This window comes from Balearica regulorum, chromosome Z (genome assembly GCF_011004875.1).
Source record: "Balearica regulorum gibbericeps isolate bBalReg1 chromosome Z, bBalReg1.pri, whole genome shotgun sequence".
Taxonomy (NCBI): Eukaryota; Metazoa; Chordata; class Aves; order Gruiformes; family Gruidae; genus Balearica; species Balearica regulorum.
In genome coordinates this window covers 24,148,500-24,175,703 of record NC_046220.1, presented here as the reverse complement: position 1 = coordinate 24,175,703, position 27,204 = coordinate 24,148,500, and the positions used below count along the sequence as shown (strand labels likewise).

The window sequence follows — 27,204 nt, the reverse complement described above, 5'->3', positions numbered from 1 at the left end:
CTAGGAGTGGCAACCATGCACACTGCTGTGCTTGGGGCAGTGAGGGTTGCTTGGGGCCTCAACTGTGACCTGTTGGTTGATGGAAAAGAAGAGAAACCTTCAAACTTTCATCTTCCCAGATTGAAAATAAAAGAAAAAACCTGCAAGACTGATAATGCCCTCCATGTTGTTAGTGGATATAACTCTTGTTTTGGCCTTGACTGGTAGAATTAAAGGCATTTGTCGACCACAGGCTGTGCGACCTTCTGTCTCCTCTCCATGTAGTGAAGGTCAAAAGAGAGAATATTTTAAAAGGTCATGCAATAGAAAGCAGCACAGTAAGAGTCAATGTTAGTTTGAATTCTTTTTATGGATTTCTGCCTTCAACCACTACTGCAAGAGCAAATTTTTTACCCAAGATTTGCCTTGAGAAGACTGTGTTGTTAAAGCAAAGGAATGGTGCCTTCAGACATGGTTGGAAAAAATAAATACAAATGGCCTGCAGCCATTTAAAAAAAAATAGTTCTTGGCTGCTAAAATTAAAGCCTCTTTTTAGTATTTGTTCTTTTAGTATTTTACTTTTGGCATTTCTTCTGAAAAGAAGTAGCTTGTCTTGAGGAAAGGACTGTTATGTTACAGATTTGTATATTTTAATGTGCAGCACACAGAGAAGTATATACAGTAATATGTATAGCCTCAAGTGTCCTATACTGATAGGCTTTGGCCAAAACAAGCACAGCTGTCTCAAAGATTGAAGCCCTTTAGACTACAGATTTCAGGCCCTGTCCTGAATTTTAGAATACTTTAATTTTAGCAAGGATTTTCCTAAAACTACACTTTTTTCTAGAGATTTTATTAACTCACTATGGCATACTTAGTTCATAGTGGGCAATCATACCTCCAGAATCAATCCCTCTTCATTTCATGAAGCATTGTGCAAAGCGAAGGAAGATGCTCTGAATAAAGAAATACAAAACTATATGCCCTCTCACCACTCACTGAAAGCAAATAAAGCCTCAACCGAAACCTTTATACATCTCCTTTTCAGAGTTTTTTAAAAGAGGCATGCCAGCAGAGAGCAGCTAAAACATAATACTTTCCTGGCAGCTGCAGTATCCATTGTTGCATGACCTCTCCCTTTGCTAGTCCCTAGACAAGCCATGTGGTAGGCAGCCAGCTAGTGTCCCCTTCCAAGATGGTCAGCTTATCAAACAGGGGCCTTAAAACACTGATGGAGGATGTTGTCGCTTAGCTGTAGTAGGGACTGATGTGCAGTGCCAGCTACAAAGGCACAGAGCCGTGTGGAAGCAATGTCAGTGTGCTGCATGTTCTTAATTTTGCACTGTGTAACTGGTTAAACGCATGTGGTTTCTTCTAAGAAAAATGCATCTGGTTTAACTCAGTTTGTGTCCTGTGTGCTGGTATATATTTATATGCATATGATCATCCATGTAACGTGACAGTCTGTAACTTAACATTGGTTGCTCTCATTAGACTCTCTAGTATTTTTTTGTGTGGAAAATAATCAGCTTTTGCCCACTGTTTATATGCTTACCTTGACAATTCTGTGATAAAAGCTTCCAAAACCTGGGATAAGATAGCTTAAACACAGTGGCACTTAAGATAATTAAGTTCCTCCAAGAAGTAACTGCAGTAAATGTTGGCATTTTCATCTGTGTTATATTTTTGAGCTTCCTGCTAAATCTTGCATTTGACGGTGTGCCTGATAGTGTCTATTTCCTTGTTTGGAAACAGCATTGGTTTATCTGAAACTGTTCTGTCTTTGTTTAATCATATTTGTCTAAACACAGTTACTCTCATCTCTGCAAGCTCACAGAAGCTGAATGCTGACTGCATATAACTACCAGCTGAAGCTGCAAACTTTCTGTTCACTGATTTAGCAGGTGAAAAAAAAATACATGCCCATACTGAAATGTAGATGTATGTTACATAAGAGTAGAGATTTTACTGTGATTGGATCCCCCATCCACTTGGGTCATTGATGCTGGACTGAAGTCAGTGGAGCCAACACAGCCATTATGTTTGTTCTTGTTGACTTCACAGCTTGGAAAAAAGCATCCCTTACTTCACAGGGGTGCTCCCTTTTGGAGCCTGGGGAGGACACTCCAGTCTGAAATTCAACCTTTTGTTTCCATATTCTCCATGGTTCTAGTTTAGACAATTTTCTTTTCCGGTGTTGCCATCATAGGTCTATGTTCTCACAGAATGATGAGCCATGATCATAAGATCAGTCAGCTTTTTGCTCCTGAATCCCTGTTGGAAACTTATTCTCATCCTAGTGATTAGGGAACAGCTATGGGGTTTCATTCCTTCTTCTGTTTCCTGCATGCTAGATGCTTACCTGCTGTCTTGAGAAACAGCAGTTGTTTCCCCTCCAAGCCTAAAATTTTTGTTAAGGTAAATAAGCCTGTATGTTTAATCTCTGTTCATAAGGACATGGGCTTCAGGGTTAATAGATTTCTTACTGGGAGATCTGAACCTGATCTGATCTGGATCTGATTTCAACTATTCTGGGAGAACTCCATTACCAGATACCATTGCAGGCACCCATGTTCAAGATAAAATAATTCAAAATGGAACCAATTCTCCTGATTGCTCAGCTAGACCTTATCTTTGCACACATTCCATTATAAATTTAAAACATTGCATCCCACTTCATTTTTGTCCTTGACAAAATGAGAATTTTCATGTTATCAAAAAATCCTTGTTTGTTCTTCAGTCCAGAAAAGTCTTAATATATAACTTCGGTGTTACAGCATATGGTAGTGCAGTCGTCAGCCTGCTCTGGCATCTGGTGTAACAAGAGCCTTGTACAGCAGCATCTCTCTCCATGGGAATACCTCCCCTGCTACATCCAAGGACTGCATTTGTCTGTTGCAAAAATGGCAAGACTAGGAGTTAATCTTGTGCATCTGGGATGTACTAGTAGTACATCATGTGATGTATAGATACACCTAAATCTCTCTCCTCCTCTTGCATTTCCATGACTCCCCATCTGTGTGCTCGGCCACATTACACAGATGTCCAGTAACAGGAATGATTACTACCCTTGAGAGAAGTTGATATTTTACAGACCTCTGTGGACCTGCCAATGCTAAATGCTCTTCATCTCTAGCAGTGACATGAAACCATTTATCTTTGCTGTGCGAGAAAAATGGCAGAGCTGTGTGTATTAGGATGTGCTGTCAGTACGCTGAAAGAGGCACAAAGGTAGTGGTGAAGTGGTGCTTGATACAGATCTCGGTGAGAGTATGTGAGTAATAGAAGCAGTGCAAGGGGGTATGAGACACCTGAGCAGGAGGAGGCAGATAGGCTAAACAGAGTCATTGTGGTAGTACAGAAGAGAAACAGGCCCCTAAATGACCAAGAAAATACAAATGGCTTGACTATTTAGCCCTAGAGAGAGAAGAAAAAAAAGGTATCTGGAAATAGGTTTAAAAAAAACCCCACAACAGCCATACAAGGAAAGACAGATTATAGGTAATCTGTTAGCAGAATTATAAGGCTAAATTGAAGAATGTTAATTACCTGAATTTAAAAGTGTAAGCAAAAGAATGTACATAAACTGGAGACGTTGTCATAGATGAGACCGTACAACTCAGCCTCATAGTCTGCAGTGCTATCTTTGGTGTTTGCCGAAAGTCTGAGCAAAACATATGTTTGCCAGTTTCCTCTGAGCTCCACATTGAAAGAACTAATTTTCAGCAGTTACTTTCCTTTTTAACACTTCCTCAGAGCTCCAAGGTCTCTCTGCTCCACAGCCCTCCTTGAACTGGAGCTAGCAACCCCTTAAATCATTCCCTTTTGGCATGTTAACAGCTTTGCAGCCCGAGCTGTGCTTGCCTGACAAAAGACGGTCCTCATCTGAAATTCTTCCAGTGCAGCACTGAGCAGGCAAGAAAGTCATTTCCCCTTACTTGCTTGCACCATTTTGTGCACTGCTGCCTTGACTGAGCAGAGACCCTCTCTCAGCAGGATGCTCACCCTGGCAAGCACTGAATTGAGATCAGTGCTTAGATAAGGATGCAGTGGTCGTTTCCAGTTCATTGGTGGAACAAAGTCCTCCTAGGTCATCATTTTTGTTTTGGCCCTCCTATTTCCCACCTAAGTGTCCTCCTTCAGTCCCACTGCATAAGTTCTTGCTGCCTGCTCTTACCTGAGAAATAGGATTTGATGCATGGGGTGAGGTGTTTCCTAAGCAGTACAACCCAAGAAAGCCACTAGAAACTGCAACTAAAAGCCATCAGGTGGTCACTGCCTCCTGAGTCCCCTAAGAAGGGGTCTGGACACCTGGTTGTCAGCATCACTGCAGTGCTGGCAGGGACTAGAGGTACCTGCCCAGCACTGATGCCCCTGACATTGAATGTGAAAGTTGGGTGGTTTTCCCTGGTGATCGCTTTGGGAAAGATGATCTGGCTGGGGTTGACAATTCACACAGATTCTCGTGAAGGAAGATGAAGGTGTTTCTTTCTGCAGGGCCACAAACCCAGACAACATGTATCCCCTTAGCTCCCTGCTGCTGTTCCTGCCCTTACAGGAGCCATATCATGTGGTTTTCTTTATAAGCTTACTGAGCATCACATTAGAAGCAATTCTTACTTTGACCTCCCCACACTTCTTGGAAGGTTGCCCTGACCAATTGTGGCTTTCACAGTCAAGAGCCTTTTTCTCATTTCCAGCCTAAAGATATTCACAGTTTCTGGTTGGTTTTTTGTGCCAAGAAGCCCTTAGCTTAAACCCCTTCCTTCCACCCTGCCTGGTGTTTATCGTGATGTAGCTATAGGCACCAGTCAAATCTTCCTTCAAGCCTTTCCTTTGCATTGCTGAACAAGGCAAGTTTGGCATCGTCTCATCACACAGCAGCCTCTCCACTCCCCTGTTGATCTCTGGTTCTCCAGAAGAGGATTCCCCACACCTAATACTTTCCTCTACCTCCTGGATATACTTTACATGCTTTGCCCTTGGATTAAATTTCCTGCCCATTTTGCATTTGTGCTACTAATGTCCATTTTCTTCAGTGCAACCATCAGCTAAACCAGATCTGAAGTAGTATCAGATACCTTACTGAACTGCAGACGTATTCACATCTGTGATTGTTGCATGAAGTTTAGGGCATCAAAACCTCTGAAGACAAGGACTTTTTTGCTCTATAAATAGTGGAGCATTGCTTTTTCCTTCAGCATTGGTGTTTGCATTCACATCTGCTGTTGTGCCCAATGCAGTTGGGATTTGATGATCAAAGGTTCATCTGTGGTACGAGTGGCACCCCATGTTCTGAAATATGTTAATGTTAACATTGATTTATCTTCCATTAGCACTTTTTAGTCTAGCAAATCTTTTCAACCATAACCTGCAAAGGCTAAAGTGGGTATGGGCTCCTTTTGCTTATTTAGACCACACAAACCAGTGAAAAGCATTTAATTTTTAATTGTGTGTTTCTTCATCATATTTCGCATTCATAATCCAGGTCGTAACAAACCAGAAGCCTCTGTGATTAGAAACAACCATAAAAGATGGCATTGTAAAGAGTGAGGTGGTAAAAGCTGAATGTTAAGAGGGAACATAATTTTTGACCAGACTCTTCGTAGTTCTTCAGTCAGATCATTTTCTCACTCTGATCAATAGGAATTTAACTGTTTACTCGAATGAAGCCAAAATGACAGTTGTTTCCCCTCCAAGCCTAAAATTTTTGTTAAGGTAAATAAGCCTGTATGTTTAATCTCTGTTCATAAGGACATGGGCTTCAGGGTTAATAGATTTCTTACTGGGAGATCTGAACCTGATCTGATCTGGATCTGATTTCAACTATTCTGGGAGAACTCCATTACCAGATACCATTGCAGGCACCCATGTTCAAGATAAAATAATTCAAAATGGAACCAATTCTCCTGATTGCTCAGCTAGTCCAACTGTTTACTCAAATGAAGCCAACAGGAACAGCTTGTTCCTGTTAAGACTGATTTAATTTTTGATTCAGAGATGTGAGATAAGAAGTTTTTCATTCTGGTTGACATTCTTGTTCCTCATTACATCCTTTTATTTACTGAGATTTTGAGTAAAACAATTTTTATAAACAACATTTTGATAACACCATCCCCTCAATTTGGAACAATAAATACATTTTATATCTCATAATGATTGCCAGACTAATCAATATAGATCAGGCTGTGGATCAGACAGATTCCTAATTATCATGTGGCTATTTTTCTGTATGGCAATAAATTTAACCCTGCCCCTAATCTTTAAGTCTCTTGTACATGGTATAAAAAGCACAGTTCTAAATTAAAATACAAAAAGAAAAATGTATTTCCACCCCATTTTCATCCCTCAGAGCACACTGATAACATGGGGCTAAAAGATGTTTATTACATTTAATTCCACAGTTTTAAAACAGAAGGCACTGACAAAATAAAGTTCTAGATGAAGTCTCTTTCAGTGTCTTAAGTATTAGTGGATCTCATCAAGGATCATAGTTGCAGCCTTCTGTACATTAGACATCAACAATATGGTGAATTTTAAAAATAGGCAGTGGTGCTTAAAGTTCTGGACCAGGGCACCAAACCCACAGGAAGATTTCTTTGTTAAACAGAGATTAAACATCCCATTTTGATCTGTTGCTGATCTTTCTGAAAACAGAGGAGCTGATGGCAAATCCAGCTTTACAATTCAGCATTTCTCCAGGTAGCACACGTTATTTCAGAATTTCAGTTGTTCAATAATAAACATTGGGTGCCTTGATAATGCTGTTGTATTTCCCAGAAGAATGTGAATTGTTCTTTTGCATTTGGGAGCCTACACAAACCATGCAATATTCCTTTCCAGAAAACTCGTAATTATATTAGAATACAATCTGAGATAGCTTTTCAAAGGAAGGGGTCATCTACATAATAGATAGATCCACAGCCTAATCATCCTGACCTCCTCCTTCTAGTAGATGAGAATCTCTTACTCCTTCCAGTTATGTTCTTGCAGGTGTAGCTCATTTTTATGGTTTCAATTTTTTAAAATACATGATTTCTTCACAAATACTGCTGGTACCTTGTCATGTACAACAATGTTTGTTGTTAAAGTCATTACCAGGAGACAAATTAAGGCTTGGAAACCTAGAATGGAAGTGAATCTTATGAATTGTAGTTGCTTTGGGGATCCTAAATGAAAGTCCAGGATTTTTAAGATGAATGGGGCACTTAGTGACCATGGGAAAGCTATAGTAGACTTCTTTTCTGGTTTTGAGTGTAAATTTTGTTTTGCAAAAGCATGAAAGGGCAGGATAGATGGTAGATCTAGCCTGCAAGGTATGCCTTGAGTGAGGAGGTTCCTGAGGTATGGTGGAACTGCCAGAAATTATATGTTTTCCTTCTTTGCTTCAGAATAGGAGAGTGCATGTGTCAAGGTGCTGTGAGGCTGGGATCAGTCTGAGTTTGCTACACCACCACTATGGTTTAATGTAACGGTACCTGGAAGACTGAGGTGGACCCATGTATCACATGGGGTTAGAGCTCACCTGTAGCAGATGAATAAATGTAAACACTTCTGTGCATTTAGACCTTGAGGGCTGTGCTGTTTAGAACCACATCTTGTAAAAAGTCTGTAACGAAAGTAAAAAAAAGAAATCCTTACTTTTTAATATATGATCTGGGTATTCCTTTCTTAAATGTAAGCTCATAATTAGACTTGGCAAGTGATGCTATTACATGTAGGCCAAGCTTCACTATTCAAGGAAAGCAGTGTTATTTATGCATAAATGGGAATTTAAAGTACAAGTATTCATTAGATACAACGATGTGTTAAAAATGATAGTTTTTGATGTGCATAGTTTGGGAAGAGAGTTTCGCAGATGGGCAAGAGAAATGTCATCCTCCTTTACACTGGTTTACTACCCTGAAATCTGACCTTTGAAACAACTGTAAGTCTGACTCTACCAACACAGGCATGTGAGGCTTTCTGCACACTGCTGTGGTCACATGCATCCTTGATGCAAAATTCTAGCAGTCTGGTCTTACGAGCACCCCACCACTTTAATTACAAGGTCTCCATGGATGCTAGTTAATTAGCTGCGGTCACTCTCTCTCAGCGATGCCACCCAGCTTGCAACAGCCGATGTCCATACGGTTAAATTGTGCCAGCCTTCCAAACAAAGAGGCCAGTTTCAAACTGCCTGTTGGGAGTAATCTTTGGCTTGACTACAAGGGAGTAGTTTCAGTCAGTGCTCATTTACCTGGGACTGTTCTAGAAACTTGAAGTTTTAGCACCCAGGAGCACTCATTAGCATGGGTTAATTTACTAGCGTGTCTGTACTGTACAGGTGGAACAAAATCACCTTATTCTTCATAAGCAAGTAATACAGACTCTAACCTACCCCCCCTAAGAGTTAACATTATATAATGAAAAATCCCTCTTTAAAAGTGAGAGAAATTAATCAAAAGCCATAAAATGTAGTGGTTTGATTAGAATACAAAAAAATAAGATATATTTTTACCACAAGAAAACTAAGATCTGTTGGTGTAGAATGAACAGATGAGCACCTTTGGCTAATTAGGGCATTATATTATGGCCCTATTAGAAGTATACTACAGCTACAGTTAGCAAATCTCTGCAGTCAGTAAAATGTAACAATGCCAGGAATAGTTTTCCATCCGCTATATGCTGTCTGATACTGGACGTTATTGGGGCCTGAGCTAGCAACAGGTATCATTGACAACAGTTTTAGACCTATTTTAGATTGTGTTTTTCATTTTTATCTTTTTAATTTCCTAATGGCAAAATCAAACACAGTACTGGCTTGCAAAAACATGTCTTGCTCTTCAGTAACCTGCTTGGAATGTAGAATCTACTTCTTTTTTAGATTTGCTAGAATTACAGTGATGTTGATGAAATTTGTATTCTATACATGGATGGCAGATTGATAAAATACCTTTGCAGATTTATGCCATTGGCTTAAAGGAAGACACCTGATTTTGCACAATTCCTCCTGCTTCCCTTTAAATTTGCTGTAGTGGCATTAGTTTACAAGGGCACATATACTAGATTTAAGAAGCTTTTGAGTTTTCTTTTAGCTTGGTCTTAAAATGATTGCATCTCTAATACTTTTAAAATATTTTTCATATTTTGAAGTTAATTAAAAACTTGCTTATTGTGGATTTTTTCCTACTTTTTTTATAAAGTGAGTGTGGTTAATAAAGTAAAAAATGCTGAAGAAAGGGACTGAGTATAACAAAGTGATAGCAGTATAATGTGCACATAATGCTTTTTGTCTTCAGACTGCTGTACAAACAATAAAACTTCAACCCACTTTGGAGGGTTCTAAGAGCTACTCTAAGTGAAGTAAGTCAAGCAGAGAGGTTCAGTGAGTTGTGCAAAACTACAGAGAAAATGAGTGCCAGTACCAAGAGCATGACTGCTAGTTTTTGGCTTTTGTTTTGAAGAGGGAGTTGTTGATGGGTTGGGGGTTTTTTAGCTCTTTTTTTAGCTAAACCTCTGGCTTTTTTGTGGGTTGGGGGTTTTTTTGGGCAACTTCCCCTTGTGGAAGGAAAAACCGGTGCATTGCACCTCAGCAGCTCTGACACGTCTAGTCACACGTGTTAAGTTCTGCCCGCTGCCATTTTGTGGTGTTACCCTGCATCAGATGTAATGGTTCTTTTGAATATCATCACAAATGACTGAGTTTTCCCTAAAGAACGTATATCATTCACCTTTTTGTTATGCAACCAGATAGCAAGCAGGCAGGCAGTGGGTGCCTGGTCTGTGTGGAGACTGGAGGGGGAAGGTTCCCCTGCGCCAGGGGTCTGGGCAATTGCAAGAAGAGAAACAGCATCTCTGCCTTCTGCACCACAGACATGCAGAAGAAGAAAGTTTAAGCAGAGTGGCTATATGAGGAACATTGTTAATGAATGTTAATTCTTCACTGAATTCAGATAGTCTGCAAGTGGGTGGCTCTTCTGGATGGATTTACGATGAAGTCACCATAGCAAAGCTCTTCTACGTACTCTGGTGCAGTGGCCTACTTACAGTTTGAGAGGCGAATTTCATGCCACTGAAAACAGTTAGCTCTCTGCACAAAGCCCACTTGTTTGGGATTTGTGTGGGAAGATGTGTATGCATTATCATCTCCTACATATGTCAGACTGTACAGAAATGACTGTACATGATTTGCTGTGATCACACCTGGTATAGTGTCATCATCCTTAAGGCTGCTTCACTCCTCTAAAAGCAGCAACATTCAAAAAATAGAACTGTTTCCAAATGCAAAAGAAAATAATTGTGCTTACAGTTAAAATTTCATATAACCTAATTGCTTAGTTTAGAGCTTCCCTTCTGAGCTACCTCATAACTTTGAATATAGCAGACCAGCAAAGAAAATAAACACATGCACCTATGCTGATGCATGTCTTCACACTTTTTTTGTAATACACAGATCTGTTATTTGACATCATAAATCAAATGAGTTGTGTTAATGCATACTTAAACAAAGTACAAAGGCAAATATTCTTTGTTCCACTAAAATAATATTGTTAAATGAGTTTAACTAAACTAATTGAAGTTTTATGAAAATGTTTGTAAGTCAGTATATCAAGTTGCAGACATAATAGTGTACTCTAATTTCCCAAAGCAACCAGTAAAAGAAAGATGAGTGCAAAGAATAGGATTTCTGCAAAGTGTTTGCAGAAGCTTTCATTATTTGGTGCCTTTCTAAGAATTCATTTCATTGTTATCCAGATACAGAAATCCCAAACTTGCTGAAATACATCCAGAAAAGAAATCACTGTTGGTTTTATTTTCTGCAATGATCAAATGGGCTTCTGTTCATTTGGTCCCAAAGCTAATGTGACTGGAGTAAGGGAACAGTGGCAGAGGAAAGAATTATGCTGCGTATATAACTCATACTTTCATTACTGCAACCTTGTTGATTCCTGTGGAGCTGGGTTCTGATACTGTCACCAACACTGTCTTTTTTTAAAGCTCTTTAAGCAAGAATTCTCAGATACACTTCTGAATAGCAACACTTCTCAAAACAATCACTGCATTTCCAGAATAATTTCAATTATTGTTTTTATTTTGAAGAAAAAAAATAGCCCTAAAGAAATTGTTCATACTGTAAGCAACCACCTCAGATAAATGCACTTTTCCATAATTAGCAGAAATTGAACTATCCAACTCCCAAAGCTGAAGCATACAGGATTTCGAGTTGTATTCTGCATTCCAAGTTATGTGTGTCTGAGAGATAAATGGAAGCACTGAAAGGGGCTGCTTATAGTAGCCATATTACTATGCTTCTAAATAAAGCCTGAATCAGTGGACGTGGTGGAATTTTACATGGACTTCAGTGCGGACAGCTCAGCTTCAATGACAGGTTGTTATGCATCCCCATTCCCCATTTGTACTTGTCACTCAGACATCTAAAACACAGCTTACATGTCAGAACAGTTTTAAAGATGTGGAACCTGAGGTGCAGAGGAAGTGCATCGTTTGCTCTAGGATAAGACCACAGTAGCTCCAGGTCACATATCATATCGTCTTAACAATCTGTAATTTTTTGCAATTATTGGGTGTGTGAATTATGAATCAGCTGATACATGCAAAAGATTGTAACAGGGCATAGGTGCTCATTAACTATGAAATTTTAGATTTTTCTTGATTCTCCCAAGCTGCACGTGTCTCATTTTCCAAAGTCTACACCAATGTGAAGTGTATGACTAAGTGTACATTTTGAGTGATGCATATTTATGTGTACTCTGTAAGATCTGCACTCAATGATTGTTTTAGACACAAATTATATGGAGATTGGCTTTGCCATTCTGTGTATGTAAAGTGATTACCAGAGAGCTCACTCACCTTCCTAGGAATAGAAAATAGGAATGTATGGTTTTTTCTTTGTCCTGTTAGATTATTAAAAGTTTATTTAAACTTTCTCTTAACTGCTTCAGAAACTTTACAACTTAACTGCATCTGTATCAAACATTATATAGCTGTAATCAAACTAAATTACTGTGCAGTAGCTTTCATTATGCAATGGCACACTTTAGTAAAGGCTACAGAAAAAGCTTAATTACTAGTCTAGACTAGTAATTCTCCTGAAGGAGAAGGAAAAAAACATGCTCTTTTCAGTTTTTTAAGGATGTAGTGACTGCATTTTTAGCTGAAGATGTCCAGTACTGAATTCATACATATGGCTTTGGTTCTCCCTTCAGGACGCTGCAGACTTGATTTTGTAATAAATTAAACATGCAAGGCCTGAACATGTTCTGTGTATTTATAAAAGTGGTAGAAATTTTCCTTTTGAAAAAATGAGTGAATCTGGCAGTCATATTACAGGCATTCTTGACACAAATTTGTCTGATGATATCACTGCCCCAGACACATCTGACCACAGGTTTCTACCCACTACTAAACCAATGAACACAGAAAACCATCATCTTGACTGAGGAGAAAAAGGAGTACTAGGTCCTTGATCCAAAGCATTTCCATGCCAGTGGCTGCTCAGCACCAACCTGAGGGGTGTGTGCTGCCCTACAGAGCAGCACTGCCAGGAGGGCAGGTATGAGCTGTGTGTGAAATAGCAGGAGTTTGAAGGATAAAGTCACATAGGCCGGGGCAGAAAATCAGATGCATGAGATAAGAAGGGTAGCAAATCAGTTATCCTCATAAGGTGAAACCCAGGTGAAGGAGACCGATTGACAGATGTCTAGGAGAAGGCAGCAGTGGTTTTGTCTTCTTTTTTCCCCACTAGTTTTCAGCAAATGTTCAGCTATAACGAGATGCCTAGCACAGTTAACAGCAGTGACAGAACAGTGAAATGTACAACTGGAATAAGAAAAGACTAAGAGATTGTTCAAATAATGTAGATCTTTTTTAATTGGTAGCACCCAGTAGCCTCCACAGTACAATTGTTAAAGCTTTTTAAGTCTGAAACAGATTTAACAGGTAACACTTACTTCTGATGGAGACTGGGCAGAGAAGCAGAGGTATGTAGTACTCACTTCAAAAGAAGGGAGGAAGTATAGACTATCTGCCTTGACTCCACTCCTCCCAAAAAATCTGCAGTAAATATTGAAGCAAAAGAATATGAGGCACCTGGGAGAACACAAAGCTGGGAGGTCACCTGCAAGGTGAATTTTTGTCATGACCAAATCATGCCAAATCAGTCTGGTTTTTTCTTAAGCACGGTTAGAGTCATTGTCAGTATAGAAGGAACAGGAGGTATCATACATACTTGACATGAGTAAAGCTTTTGGTACTTGTCTCATCTGACTGTCTCACAGTAAATTAGGGAAACGTGGTCGATGATTTTAAGCTGTATGAGTAGGGACTGGTTGTCTGTACTGAGATAATGTCTATCAGTGTATCTAAAGGTATCAAGAGTGGAGGTTCAGAAAAAAATTTCTCTGGTCTGCTTTTTTCAGTGTTTTTCTTGACAACCTTGGATGATGGAATAGAGGGTGGACATAATGAAAATTTTGGACAATGTAAAATTGGGAAAGACTGCATGTATGTTGGAAAGTAGGATTAGAAATAAAATAATTTTGCTAAAATTCAATGTCCTTTCTGTACCATCAAGAACAAAATTGTACATGAACCTGAACAGTCAACAGTAAAAATATGGGAGTGGGAACAAAACAGAAAAGGCCTGAAGGTTGCATTGGATCAAAAGGCGAACAGGAGTGGAATATGTTGCAAAAAATGCAAATAGATTTATGAATACATCCTGTAAAATTTGTCAGGCCACAACTGGAATACATTTTTGCATTTTCAACATGTTGATGCAAGTTAATACAGTCTGGAGGAGAGCAACAAGAATGATCACGAGTCTAGAAAAGATACTCTGTAAGAAAAGACTGAGCAAGCTAGAGTCCTTTAATCTTAGAGAGGATGATTGTGTACACGGTAACATGTACTCAAAAGGCTGTTGCAAAAAAAGTGAATAGTCTGTTTTCTGCCTCTACAATATGTAAGGAACAAAATAATGTGCTTCATCTGCCCGTCAAGATCCAGGTAAGTCACAGGGAAGTACTCTCTAATAGCTGAGATAGCACAGCCCTGTAATTGCCTGGGGAGGTTGTTGAGTTTCTAGTATCAGAGGTCTTTAAGCATAAATTGAACAACTGTTGTAGATGTAATTGAGGCTGCCTAGGAGCGTAGAGAGGAATATATGATTCAGGGTCATTTCAGCCCTGCTACTTTTCAACAGTTCTGTGTAATAGGTACCATAAATAAAATTAAGGAAAAAGGCAAGAGTTTTAAGCAGTCTTCATTTGTCCTTTTGCCATCAAATCTCTCAAGTTAGATAGGAACCTGAATTATTAAAGGATGAAACAAAGAGCTAAAGAAACCCTCACACAGCAATTAGAAAGAAGCTTAAATAAAGGAGAAAGAAAAAAATCTTTTTTCAGTAATCACAATTAGAGTCACAGCAATCATTCAGTCATGAGTTGCTGTTGTATACCATGGCAGTAAAGGCCAATATGAAGGCTGCCTTTATTTTAACCAGTAAGTTTTTTGGAAAAGGGCCTATATATTATTCCCACCTAGTGTCATGCTGAGTCTGTCCTCAGTGTTCATCAAAGAGTAATAAGACTATCATACTCAATTTTGCTAGAATACCATTTCTCTGAGATTATCTGAAATGCTCTACACTAATAATGCCATACCCCGCTGTGTGCATGAAGCACAGCCCAGGCACCTGTCTGGCCTACTTACATCTCATTGGTCAAAGCAATTGAAAAAGAAGTGTGATCATATATTATTTCACTATTTATTTTCTTTCCTTTACATTTATATTCACTAATTTAATACAGACTGCCCAGGGTCACTAGTGGTTTTAGTTTCCATTTTACTTTTTCTTGTTCATTGTTCATTTCATTAAGTGGAATAGCCATATGTTCCTTAAAATCAATACTGTCCCTATTTTTAGCACCTGTCTTGATATGGTGTAAAAAAAAAAAAAAAATCACAGGAGAAGGTACATGAGAAAGCATAATTTGTCTTCCCTGTGCCACTGGCCAGCTGCTTGAATAAAACTGCTGTGGATGGAGACTACAAGGTCTTCTTCCATGGGTCTTGCTTTGAGATCCTGTGGAGGCCTCTCTTCCATCTACATCTTATCATGCCAGACCAAGCGCTGTTACTCTACAAGTAAATCTTACATTTTAGTACATAGATTTTATAGGACATAACTAAAGCTAAATATATCCATGTAATGTTGCCATAGAAATACAATATTTTGATGTAAATATGAATTTTCTCTATTCATCTTATTTCACTAACACAAATTAGCAAAGCTGCAATCAGAGGACTGCCATGCCTTTATTTTCTTTTAGTGGTTGGTATTGTCTACTGAAAATCAGAAAAAAGTGAAAACAGGACATCAGATGCTTTCAAGTCTCATCCATATGCTACAGCTGGCAAAGCTGATGTAATTCAGCAATGCCTAGATCATAAATTGAGTTAGTGTGCTGCTCTGACTTGATACCTGATCCCTGATCTTCTCATTTAACCAAATCGTTTAGCCATTAAGAGACATAATGTATAAATAGTAGAGCACAGGTTATCTGTTTCACTATGAGAGTACACCATGCCCAAAGCTGTATTCCAAATTGGGAGAGAGAAACAATTATCTTTGAACTTATGCTGCAGAGGCACTGCCTGCAAAGTAACATGCCGCTTATTAAAATAAATATATGAGAAATAAAGTGAAGAGCAATCAAAATAGAGCGTATAAAAATTGACATAAGTGTTATACAAAGTGAAATATGATAATTTAACTAAATACATTTCTAAATCAACATAGTTTAACTTTCAATACTGTTCTCATGTATACAAGGCAATGTAATTACCAGGTAGTCTTCAGTACCAGTATTATTCTGATGGGGACCAGAGCTGTTGGGACTGATGAAGACTTGAAACAAGTCCCAGAGTACTTACCAAGGAAGGGAGCATTGCTGAAAATGGACACAGTCTTGAAAGGTCCTGCTTATAGAGGGTTGTGGAGCAGGAGATGCACTCAGTGAATGACAGGTGGCTGAGGCTGGAGGACAGGAGGTCGCTGCACATGCTGGAGACCTAACAAGGCTGTTTGGAGGCAGGTACCTTTTACAGAAGTCCAGCCAGCAGTCTCCCTTTAGAGGGCTGGGGATCCATGAGGTGAGCTGGTACTTTTGTTGTTGAAGAATGGGATTTCTGCATCAGTGAAAATGCTGGGGAGGGTTTTTGTCCATTTTGTCCTTTTTTCTGTTAGTTCACAACAAAACTATTGACTCTATTGGCCAACCTCAACAAAATTTGACAGGAGGCTAGGTTTTGAAGATGCAAGATGCCAGCAGTAGGCCTCTTAAACCTAGCAGCTTGAGGCAGTCCCAGCTGCATGCATGGCTGGTCTGAGCACTACAGGTATCATCTCATGCCCAAATATGAAATAAAGCAAAAAAAACTGTGGGAGAGAGAAGACAGAGCAGCAGGGACTGAGATTTGGAGTTATGACTACTATGACAGGATCTATGTGGACTGCAAGAAGAGGTCAGAGGATGTACCATGAGTGGGCAGGAATTCTAGGCCAGGATTCTGGGGAGACAAGGGGAGGTGTGGTGGAGAAGGTAGGAGGAGCTGCAGATGTTGTGAGGAGGGATCACTAGAGAGAGAGCTCAGACTATTGCAGTGGCAGGCTTTGAAAGACCTGGACTAGGTTATTGAGGGAATTCACATTTGTTGGGCACTCCCATCCTGCAAGGTTTGTGCAAATGGCAGGCTGGGTAGAGGGGGGGAAATTTTCTTATATGGGGTCTTAAGAGTTTATAACCAAAAAAGAGTTCATGTTGCTAGTTCAGTACAAGTCTGTTAAAAAGTCAATCAGTCATAAGGTGCAAGGATGGTTAGCAGATGTCATTGGTTGCGGGTTTTGGTATGTCTGAGAAGGAGCCCTGTGAGCCAGGCTCGCTTTAAAAAGGGAGGAAAAGTTAAACAGCTTTTTCCGAAGTTTTTCCCAAATTTCTCTCCCACAAAAATGTGATTCTGGGAAAAGAAGAAAATTTCGATGTTTTCACCCTCACACCATAAAATATTTTTAAGATTATGGGCATGTGTAAAAAAGGACCTGGTAAAAAACTTTCTGCAGACTTGGCTGGAACATCTCTCTGCACAAATATTGTCAAAGCTCTTTTATGCAAATGAATTGGAAGTGTGTTTTCTACCAAGTGATTGCGAAATATCTGATCCTTCTCACTCCTACAGAGTCAGCTAAATCGATTTTCAGCATATGAACACAGATCAATTCAAATATCTCTTTCTGTCCACTCCAACTTGATTGCTTTTGGTGCACTCCCTGTGTGCCACTATTAACTCTGCATGTCATACACATCAGTGCTATGTTGTGGGACCATCTTTGCTGTAGTTATGTCTTCAATGGTGGATAAAGATACATTTTTATCCAGGGTAGACATGGTTGTGTGCAGCCATTGAGATGTGTCGGCAAGCCATCAGGTTCCATATATTGTTGCCTGTTTTTACCTTGGGTAACTAATTAGCTACCTCATTGTAGAAAACACAGCTGAGACAAGCACTTAGATTTCACTGTGAAGTAAAGGAGATGAGAGTCTGGCTGATCTCCACCAACCACGTCATGAAAAATACTGCCACTTTAGGATTTTAGAGAAAGTCAACAAAAAACTTTTATTGCACTATAAGAAACACACTTAAAAAGCACTCAGTGTCAGTAAAACAATGCCCAAGAAAAGAGTTATGTATTCTTATTCAATGTTATTTAGTTGCTGGCAACTTATACAAACTAAAATTCCAATGAAAGATACGCAGTCAAAAATTCATCTCAGGTGCTAACTCAAGTGAACACTGTAGCTGTGCTTTCCACATGAATATTCAACAATTTGTCATTTGCTGCATAACACTGCACACACACTGTTTTTCTAACAGCGAAAACATAACTGAGAAAGTCTAAAATGTAGACCAGGAGACTTTCAAATAAGGTAATGTGATTTTACCCTTAAGCGTTTTTTTCCCAAGGCTTCAGAGGTTTCTGCTGAATGTTTTAGCAGTTTGTATCACTAGTTTATCCTTTTTTGTCCATCAGTATATTATATATTTTTTCTGTGTCTGTCTGTTGCAATGTAAGAGGCAGCGATATATTCCAGAAATTCTTCTTTCCGTCAGTGCAAGGCAGGAACAGCATCTTTAAAGGAATTCAGTGGTGAGTGAATTCACACATACTGCATGGGCTTTAGCAAGACAAATGGATTTTTGAGACTCTGCAACTGAGTGGTTTTAAAACCCTTGCGAAATCTGCTCCAGTAGTATCAAGGATTTTATAGTTGGCCCAGGACATATACTGCATCCTTCCTAATCAAAGGTGTCTATTAAATATAGTTTCATAGTTGTATGACCATCGTGCAGAAGCTACCCTCCTCTGAGCCAGAATTTGGTATCCCAACATCTATTACTTCCTAGAAGCTACCACTGTATTGAAAAAGTTAATGATACTTTCTGAGATATTTTTCATCTCAAATGGGCCTGATGATATCTTTGGTTTCCTAAGTTCCTGTTTCCTATTCAAATCACTATATGCATCCAAGGATCCTGTGCTGAGCAGGTCTGCAGAAAAAAAGCTGCTGAAAATTAGTTAAGTGACTCTGTGTCACATAGGTAGCAGATTAGTAATCTGCTGCTGTAGATTATTGGGAAGATGTTAACTCATGCTTGACCAGAACATCTTATTCTCACTTAAACGTTTTCACTTTCTCTCTTTCTAGTACCTGCATGCAAATGGAATTGTGCATCGTGACTTGAAGCCCGAAAATCTGCTCTATGCAACACCAGCACCGGATGCACCACTAAAAATCGGTAAGCAGCATCAAATATATGCTTCCCTAATTCCTTTATACCACTAGTATGTGCTGACTGATGTTTACAGTATATACTTCTCACCACCACTTTATTTTAAGCTAATGCTTATACTCAACTGAACAGCATGTTACTTCTTCAGCAGCACAGCTGTGCATGGTGTTTTTAAAACAAATACAAAACTGGATGCTTGCTCAAGGATTTTATAGCCAAATTGTGTGTAACATGGCAGAGAATAAAGCACTCGGGAGGAACAAGAAGGATCATCAGATAGGCATATAGCTGCGTGCACCACTTCTGTGCCCCTTTTTTTGTTAAACTAGTATTTTAGGAGGAAAGATTCATTGGCATGAAAGTACAAACGTGTAGATAAGTGCTAGAAAGCAAACTAAGCAAGGCTGACCTGTTTTGAAGGCAGATTTGAGGGATAAGCAGAAATGATCTTCGCAAAGGGCTTAGGGAAGTTCTCTGAAGCACCATGGGGGGGGTGAGGAGGGATGTGGTGAGACCACGCTCTCCTGAATGGGCATGTATTATGCCAGTTCTGTTGGGGATAGTGGCCGCTTGCAAAGGTCATGACCTCCAAAAATGCTGAGTATGCTCAATTGTTGCTTGAGCAACGAGGAACTCTGTGCAGTATATAACCAGTTTGGAGATAAACACCTCTTGCTCCATTACCGGGGAGCATGGGAGTATATGAGCATGCGAGGAGTGAGTGTTGCCACGTTCGTCAGGCCAATGTTCATCATGGGTTTCAGATTTCCACGAGCTAGTCACAAGCAATTTCATATAAATTTCTAGGAAAGTCTAGCATTTCAGTATGATTTACATTTTATCCTAGTTCTTACCTTTACTGGCAAATCTCTAAACACCTATAACATGATAGCTTAATGCAGCACCCAGTAGCCTTGGGTTTGATGGCCAAAGTGACGTAAGGGCTTCTGAAGCATTTTCCTAAATTTAGAAAATGTGATTCGTTATCTTCTGGTTAAGATTATTGTCTTGTTTAAATTGAGATGTGATTTACAATCAGTGGCAGTGTTTATAAAAGAGAAGTGTATTTCTATTTAGATAAATGATAATACATAAATGATAAACATTTAGGGACAAGTGAACCCTAACTATATATTTCTAGAATAAAATATGATCTATTTTTATCTTGATCTGGAGTCAAAACATTCACTTTTATATTCACTGAAACAAACCAAAAATACTTTTATTTTGCATTTTTAAGGCCCCATTGTCATCACCTAAATTGAAATTGGAAGAACCTCAGTTTATTCTCAGTGAACACTGTGGTGAAGACATCAGTTTTTGTGTCTTTTAAAAATGAGTCATGCAAGTACAAGGTGTAACGTCACGAACACTTGCTGTCTGAGTAGTAATTCAAGGTGGGAGCACTGCAAAAAGGATGATCGGTACTTCTCCTGGCACAGCCTCCATGCCCCTGGAAGCCCAATACCGAAATACTGCTGGGATTTTTTCTTGCAGGGACAGCGTACTCTGAACCTTATCCAAGAAATCACTGATGCACATTTTTTTAACCCAAAAGTTGTTCTGTTAATTTTATTGGATTATTCACAGACTGGAAGCTGAATATATACGTAAAATCCATTTCTGGATCACTGCTTGTATGTTCTCAGGCATCCCATTGTATTGGCTTTGTGCAGTCTTCAGGATAAAATACATTTGTGTCAAGCCAAAGCCAGAAATATTAATTTGTACAGACAAATTTTGCTTCCGGATTGCAGTCTAGGTAGATCTTTTAAATTGATCCTTATCTCTGGATATGAAAGTACTGTTCTTTTAATGCATATATGTTAATTTAATGTTAAAAAAATATTTTACAAGGAAGTAAGAACATTAATATTCCTAAACAATCTTAACAGCTGACTTTGGACTTTCCAAGATTGTGGAAGATCAGGTGACCATGAAGACAGTTTGTGGAACACCAGGGTACTGTGGTATGTTGTTTTATTATCTGCAGTATGCTGCACTTAAGGTAAAGATGTTACATTTTCTCTCTCCAAGATGAAATGCTTCTTTCTAAAGTCAAAATTCAAAAAGCCCCTAAAAGGCAGAAATAAAAACCTAAAATTCAGAACTGGCAGTGGGTTCAATTTTTCTAAATTCATATTCTCTAGCACTGAAGCTTAATAATCAAAACATATGTTAGGGTACAAGTTCATTACTTGCATGGAGATGAGTCTGACCATCATAAAAACGCTGAAATTACTAAAATAATACTAGAGAGGCATCAGCAGAAATTTGGACTATGTAAGTCATAATGGAAAAGACAAAAAATGCGTAGACATAATAATTATGATTATTTAAATATTAGTTACAGTGAATTTTCCTTAAGGTAATTTTTTTTTAACATGGAGGAAATCAAATTATTCCTTACAGTGGGGTCATAACTTAATCCCCTAACCCCAAAACATATCAGCAAATACATGGTTTTACATGCAGGCTTGACTCAGACCATTCTGTTCCGTGCTGGAGTGGAACCTGTATAACAGAATTATGAGTGCAATATCAAAGACTTTGCGGCAGATCTTGTCAACTAGGGTGACTGGTGTAACTCTAGTCATCTCTTTCAGCAGTAAAAAGGCTCTGGCACTTTAAACTTGTTCCTCCTAAATAAAATAATAATGAAATTAGAGGTTTGCTTCAGTTTTACCATAAGAGTTAAGAGTCAGCATAAACTGCTACTTACCAAAATTACTAATTTGCCTGTGGATTCACAATACTTCAACAAGCATGAGTTTATGGATGACTTAAAAGTAAACATCTAACTCATGAGCTTAGCACTGTATTACACAAGGACAGTAATTATAATTCCTAACGTAATTTAGAAATTAGGAAATTATATTCTTAATGATGTTGGATTTATATTTTTCAGTTGGTAGCCTTTAAGGACAGTTTCTTCTTGTTTAATCATGGAAGATGTGCACAGTCTCAGTTATCCTGTTCTTACATGTTTCTGTTCTTTCCAAAATCACAGCTAATTCATGCTTCTCAGTCTTTCAGCATTTAATAATGTAAGGCATCTAATTCAAATGCAAAAGAAACACCATTGGTACTTTAAATTAAATTTCCAGAGAATCACATTTAGGAAAAAATGTATTATTTCCTCACTGTCATATGGGAGACTGAGGTCTTGATAAGCAAGTGAAAGAACATAGTATTGGTAACAGTCCATGAGTAGGAATGTGGGGTTTTTCTCCATTTCTTTGGGGAGAAAACAAGTGAGGCAGAGAGTGATCACTACAATTACTATATGTGTAAGATCTGGCAAACAGTGCCATAGCTGTGTTATATGTCAGATATCAGTAATCCAAAGAGGGTATTACTAAAACTGACCCCCCCAAATCCAAAATCTAAAAACAGTGTTCAAGCATATAACCTGCCCCAGTAGGGACAAAGCAAGCATACAATTAATCTTGAAAAAAATAATTTAAAAGATGTTGCCAAGCCCCAGCAGCCGTTCCCTCGTGGGGCCAGAGTGTTTCACTCTGCCTGCGGGGCTGCGGCAGGAGCTCATCCTGCTGCAGGTAGGGATGTGCCCAGCCTGGCTGTGCCCTGTGCACAGCAGACTTCCCTTCATCAGCAGCGTCCTCAGGTTGGAGGGGACAGCATGAATCCTGTAGGATGCTCCGTCCAGCCTCCAGCCTGCCTGCAGATGGATGGTCTGTGGAGCAGGGCAAGCCCCTGGTGGGTTCTCGCTCAGTTTCCTGTAGCGGTGCTGCGCCATGCAAGGCTGAGCAGCCAGCAACTGGACGGAGCCTTGCAAGACTGCCTGGCAGATTTCAGCATGGCATCCCGTGCATGCTGTCGAGCTCCTGGTGCAGCACCCTTGTGCACAGCTTTGCTGTTAGAACAGGGACAGCCAGCTCCAGGGCACATGCAGTAGAAGCTTGCTGGCACTCCTGGAACCAGAAAATAAGTCAGAAATGGATCCTCCAATGCCAGTACATCCAAAAGAAGGAGACCCCAGGCAAAAGAGGATTGCAGGTACCTCTGTAGTCTGCTTGCCTTTCATTGAAGACACTTCCATGGCAGCAAACCAGCTAATGGCCACAGACGCCGGTGATACTGTTTACTCCGGGGCAAGCCTGCTGGGCTTCCCATGGTGGATGCTCAATAACCAATTTGATCTTGTGTAGAAACCTCTTTCTGCCATTCTTGCTGAACTTGAGATCCTGAATGGGCTCCTACAAGAGGCTTCAAGTTGCTAGCAGTGTGCTGGGTGGTAAGAATCTCAGGTAGTTTTGACAAAACTGAGCCAAGCCATGCAGAAACTACAGACTTGGCATTTGCTTTTATAACTGTAGAAGCAAAGAAAACAGGACATTAGAGAAGACCATAAGATTACTCTGTTACCTTGTAGCACAACTGGTAATGCAATCCAGGTGACGTGTCCATTACCTTGTATGTCATTCTCTGCCAAGAACATACACAGGTGCCAATTATGCTTTGGAGTAGCACTGAATTCCAGTCTGCTTAGATTCATAAAACTGTACTTGGAGTATTACCTATTAATGTTCAGGTTGTCTTCTGTCATGATGGGTATACTACAAAAGCCATAAAACTGCAAGTAGTATTTATTCCTTTTTGTGCCTGTCTTTGTATACTATAAAAATAGAATAAGACTTATTCCCATAGAAGAGCCCTAAGAGTAGGGACTACTTGGTGGGGAGGGTTGAGGCTAAGAGAAGAAAGGAGCTTTCTGCCTACAGGCATGGACCTGCAATCTTTGCTTTATGACCTGAGTGAACTGACCATTCAGAATTCCTGGTGCCTGGAAAATATTCAACCCCTGACATCTGTTGGAGGGACAGCACAGCAGAGCACAAGCAATCCAGGAAGTTTCTGGAATGTGTCGATGACAACTTTCTCCTCCAAGTGACAGAGGAGCCCATGAGGAGAGGTGCCATGCTGGACCTTTTTCTCACCAATAAGGAGGGCCTGGTAGGGGACATGAAGCTCAAGGGCAGCCTTGGCTGCAGTGACCACGAAATGGTGGAATTCAGGATCCTCAGGGCAGCGAGGAGGGCACGCAGCAAGCTCACTACCCTGGACATCAGGAGAGCAGACTTTGGCCTCTTCAGGGATCTGCTTGGTAGAATATCATGGGACAAAGCCCTGGAAGGAAGAGGGGCCCAAGACAGCTGGCTAATATTCAAGCATCACCCCCTCCAAACTCAGGAGCAATGCATCCCAGCAAAGAGGAAGTCAAGCAAATCCACCGAGAGGCCCCTGTGGATGAACAAGGAGCTCCTGGGCAAAGACAAACAAAAAAAGGAAGCCTACAGAGGGTGGAAGCAAGGGCAGGTAGCCTGGGAAGAATACAGAGAAACTGTCCGAGCAGCCAGCGATCAGGTTAGGAAAGCCAAAGCCCTGATAGAAATTAGTCTGGCCAGGGATGTCAAGGACAACAAGAAAAGCTTCTATAGGTCAGTGGTAAGAGGAGGGCGAGGGAAAATGTGGGTCCCCTCCGGAATGAAACGGGTGACCTGGTTACCCAGGATATGGAGAAGGCTGAGGTACTCAATGACTTCTTTGCCTCAGTCTTCACTGGCAAGTGCTTGAGCCACACTGCCCAGGTCACAGAAGGCAGATACTGGTTGAATGAAGAACCACCCACTGCAGAAGAAGATCAGGTTCAAGAATATCTAAGGAACCTGAAGGTGCACATGTCCATGGGACCTGATGAGATGCATCCACGAGTCTTGAGGGAAGTGGCGGATGAAGTGGCCAGGCCACTTGCCGTCATTTTTGAGAAGTCCTGGCAGTCCGGCGAAGTTCCCACCGACTGGAAGAGTGGAAACATAACCCCTATTTTTAAGAAGAGGAAAAAAGAAAGACCCAGGGAACTATAGGCCAGTCAGTCTCACCTCCGTGCCTGGCAAGATTATGGAGCAGACCCTCCTGGAGACTATGCTCAGGCACATGGAAAATAAGGAGGTGATTGGTGACAGCCACCATGGCTTCACTAAGGGCAAATCATGCCCAACAAATTTGGTGGCCTTCTATGATGGGGTTACATCGTTGGTGGACAAGGGAAGAGAACTGACATCATCTGCCTGGACTTGTGCAAGGCATTTGACACTGTCCCACATGACATCCTTGTCTGTAAATTGGAGAGACATGGATTTGATGGATGGACCACTCAGTGGATAAGGAATTGGCTGGATGGTCGCACTCAAAAAGTTGTGGTCAATGGCTCGGGTGATCCTGCCCCTCTACTCCGCTCTTGTGAGACCCCACCTGGAGTACTGCGCCCAGCTCTGGTGTCCACAGTACAAGAGAGACATGGAGCTGTTGGAGCGAGTCCAGAGGAGGGCCACAAGGCTGATCAGAAGGCTGGAGCACCTCTCCTATGAGGACAGGCTGAGAGAGGTGGAGCCTGGAGAAAAGGCAGCTCTGGGGAGATCTAATTGCGGCTTACCAGCACCTGAAGAGGCCTACAGGAAAGCTGGAGAGGGACTGTTTATCAGGGAGTGTAGTGACAGGACAAGGGGTAATGGGTTCAAGCTGAAGGAGGGTTGATTTAGATTAGATGTTAGAAAGAAATTCTTTACTGTGAGGGTGGTGAGGCACTGGCATAGGTTGCCCAGAGAGGCTGTGGATGCCCCATCCCTGGAAGTGTTTAAGGCCAGGTTGGATGGGGCTTTGGGCAACGTGGTCTGGTGGAGGGTGTCCGTGCCCACAGCAGGGGGATTGGAACTAGATGATCTTTGAGGTCCCTTCCAACCCAAACCATTCCATGATTCTATGATTCTATGATTCTATGATTCTATGATTATTTTCCAGAAGTGTAGGAAACCAAGAGGAATACTGGTGAAATGCCAAATTAAACTATGAATAATTAATAGTCATAGACTGCCAACTCCCATATCCTGCCCACCCAGCTATCAGCAGCTTCCCGAGAAAGGACACAGCAATGTGTGAACATATAGTGGAGCCTGGATACTTTGGCATCAAGACTTACCAATCTACATGCAGAGTGTTGCAGAGGACTGAAAGCAAGAAGATGGTCACAAGGAACTTGCTGAGACATTGTGCTTTCAGTGAACTTAATGAGAAGGGCATAGGTGTTTGTTTACAGTAACAACTAAAACCAGGCCAATGCAGAGCAGTTATTCATGATCAGTCTGTTACAGCCAACTTCTAAACCAACAACAACATGTCAGTCAAATCTGCTTACCAAAAGCAAACTTCTGAAATATAAACCCCCCACATAACTACAAGATATTTAAGTGTGCAGTCACAGTCCAGATAGCAAGGCAGACCAGTATATACTAATTTTTGGTCTCCTTTGTGGCCATTTTACAATACTGAGGTGGCAGGAGGAGAAAAGCAAAAGAAGGGCAGAAAGTGTCTTCTGCCTGTATCCTGATCAAGAAGACATCCTAAGAAATACTGTGTCCTCTATAAGAAAAAGCATCTTGGCCATTGAACAGAAAAACTGTTCTATTTACTTCCCACTTCTATTTACTCCCCACATGGCTTTAACAAACACGGCAGGGAGAACGGTGGTTAACATATCTTTTCTTGGTCCCTCTGCATCTCTTTCTCTAAGACCATCAGCTTCTTTGCCTGTAGGCTGTCCTGTTAGCTACAGGTTGACCTGAGTTAAAATCAGTTGGGATCTAGTGTCCCTCCTCAAAACCAGCCCCTCTCTGTTGATCAATTTACCTAGCAGAAGAATAAGGAGGCAGAGGAAGTCTGTTCTTAGACTGGCAAATGTTTGGCCAGCTGCCAGCTTTACGAGTGGTATGTAGCAAATTTGATGATGAACGTCCTTTGCCTTCTATATTAATGCTTCGTAAAAATGTTTGATGTGTTTCCTGCATGGTAAATCCTTCAGGTAAGTTGAAGAAGTCTGAGCCAGCTGCCTGAAGGCCATTAGGGAGTTGTGTATACTCCAATTAAAATCATTGGGGACCCTTGCTCTCTGGGGATGTTGCAGCATGTTCATCAGGAGAGCTAGTTGCCCCAGCAGAGACCTCCTGCAGGCTGGGAGCAGGAGGTCCAGATGGACAACCAAAGCTTCAGGCTGAGCAGGGAGCTGGCATACATTTTGGGAAGCCCCAGCCCTTATTGGCCCTGCTGCTTACAGCTGTGTAAGTGTGATGCGGGAAGGTGAAGAGATGAGGACATGTTGCAGCATTGATGCACATGGGTGCAGCAAGTCTGTTGTGCCCTAGAAATGTGACAGCCATCCCACAGGCATCGTAGAGCCTCGGGCTGTGCTGCCATCCCATACATCTGATGGATATTCATACAGATAGCACGGTTGCTGAGAAGAAGGGCTACTGATATGTGAAAGTGTGGCTCAGCAGTGTCTTTTTAATTATT

At 40.6% G+C, this 27,204-nt stretch overlaps 1 protein-coding gene across 1 annotated transcript in view; it reads left to right on the top strand.

The window, feature by feature from the left end:
* The window catches only part of CAMK4 (calcium/calmodulin dependent protein kinase IV), a 188,080-nt gene that overhangs the window by 139,689 nt on the left and 21,187 nt on the right, over positions 1-27,204 (top strand). Inside the window, exons 6-7 of the mRNA XM_075740054.1 lie at positions 18,750-18,840; positions 20,730-20,804. Coding sequence (XP_075596169.1) covers positions 18,750-18,840; positions 20,730-20,804 — 166 coding nt within the window. The remainder of the gene's footprint in view (positions 1-18,749; positions 18,841-20,729; positions 20,805-27,204) is intronic.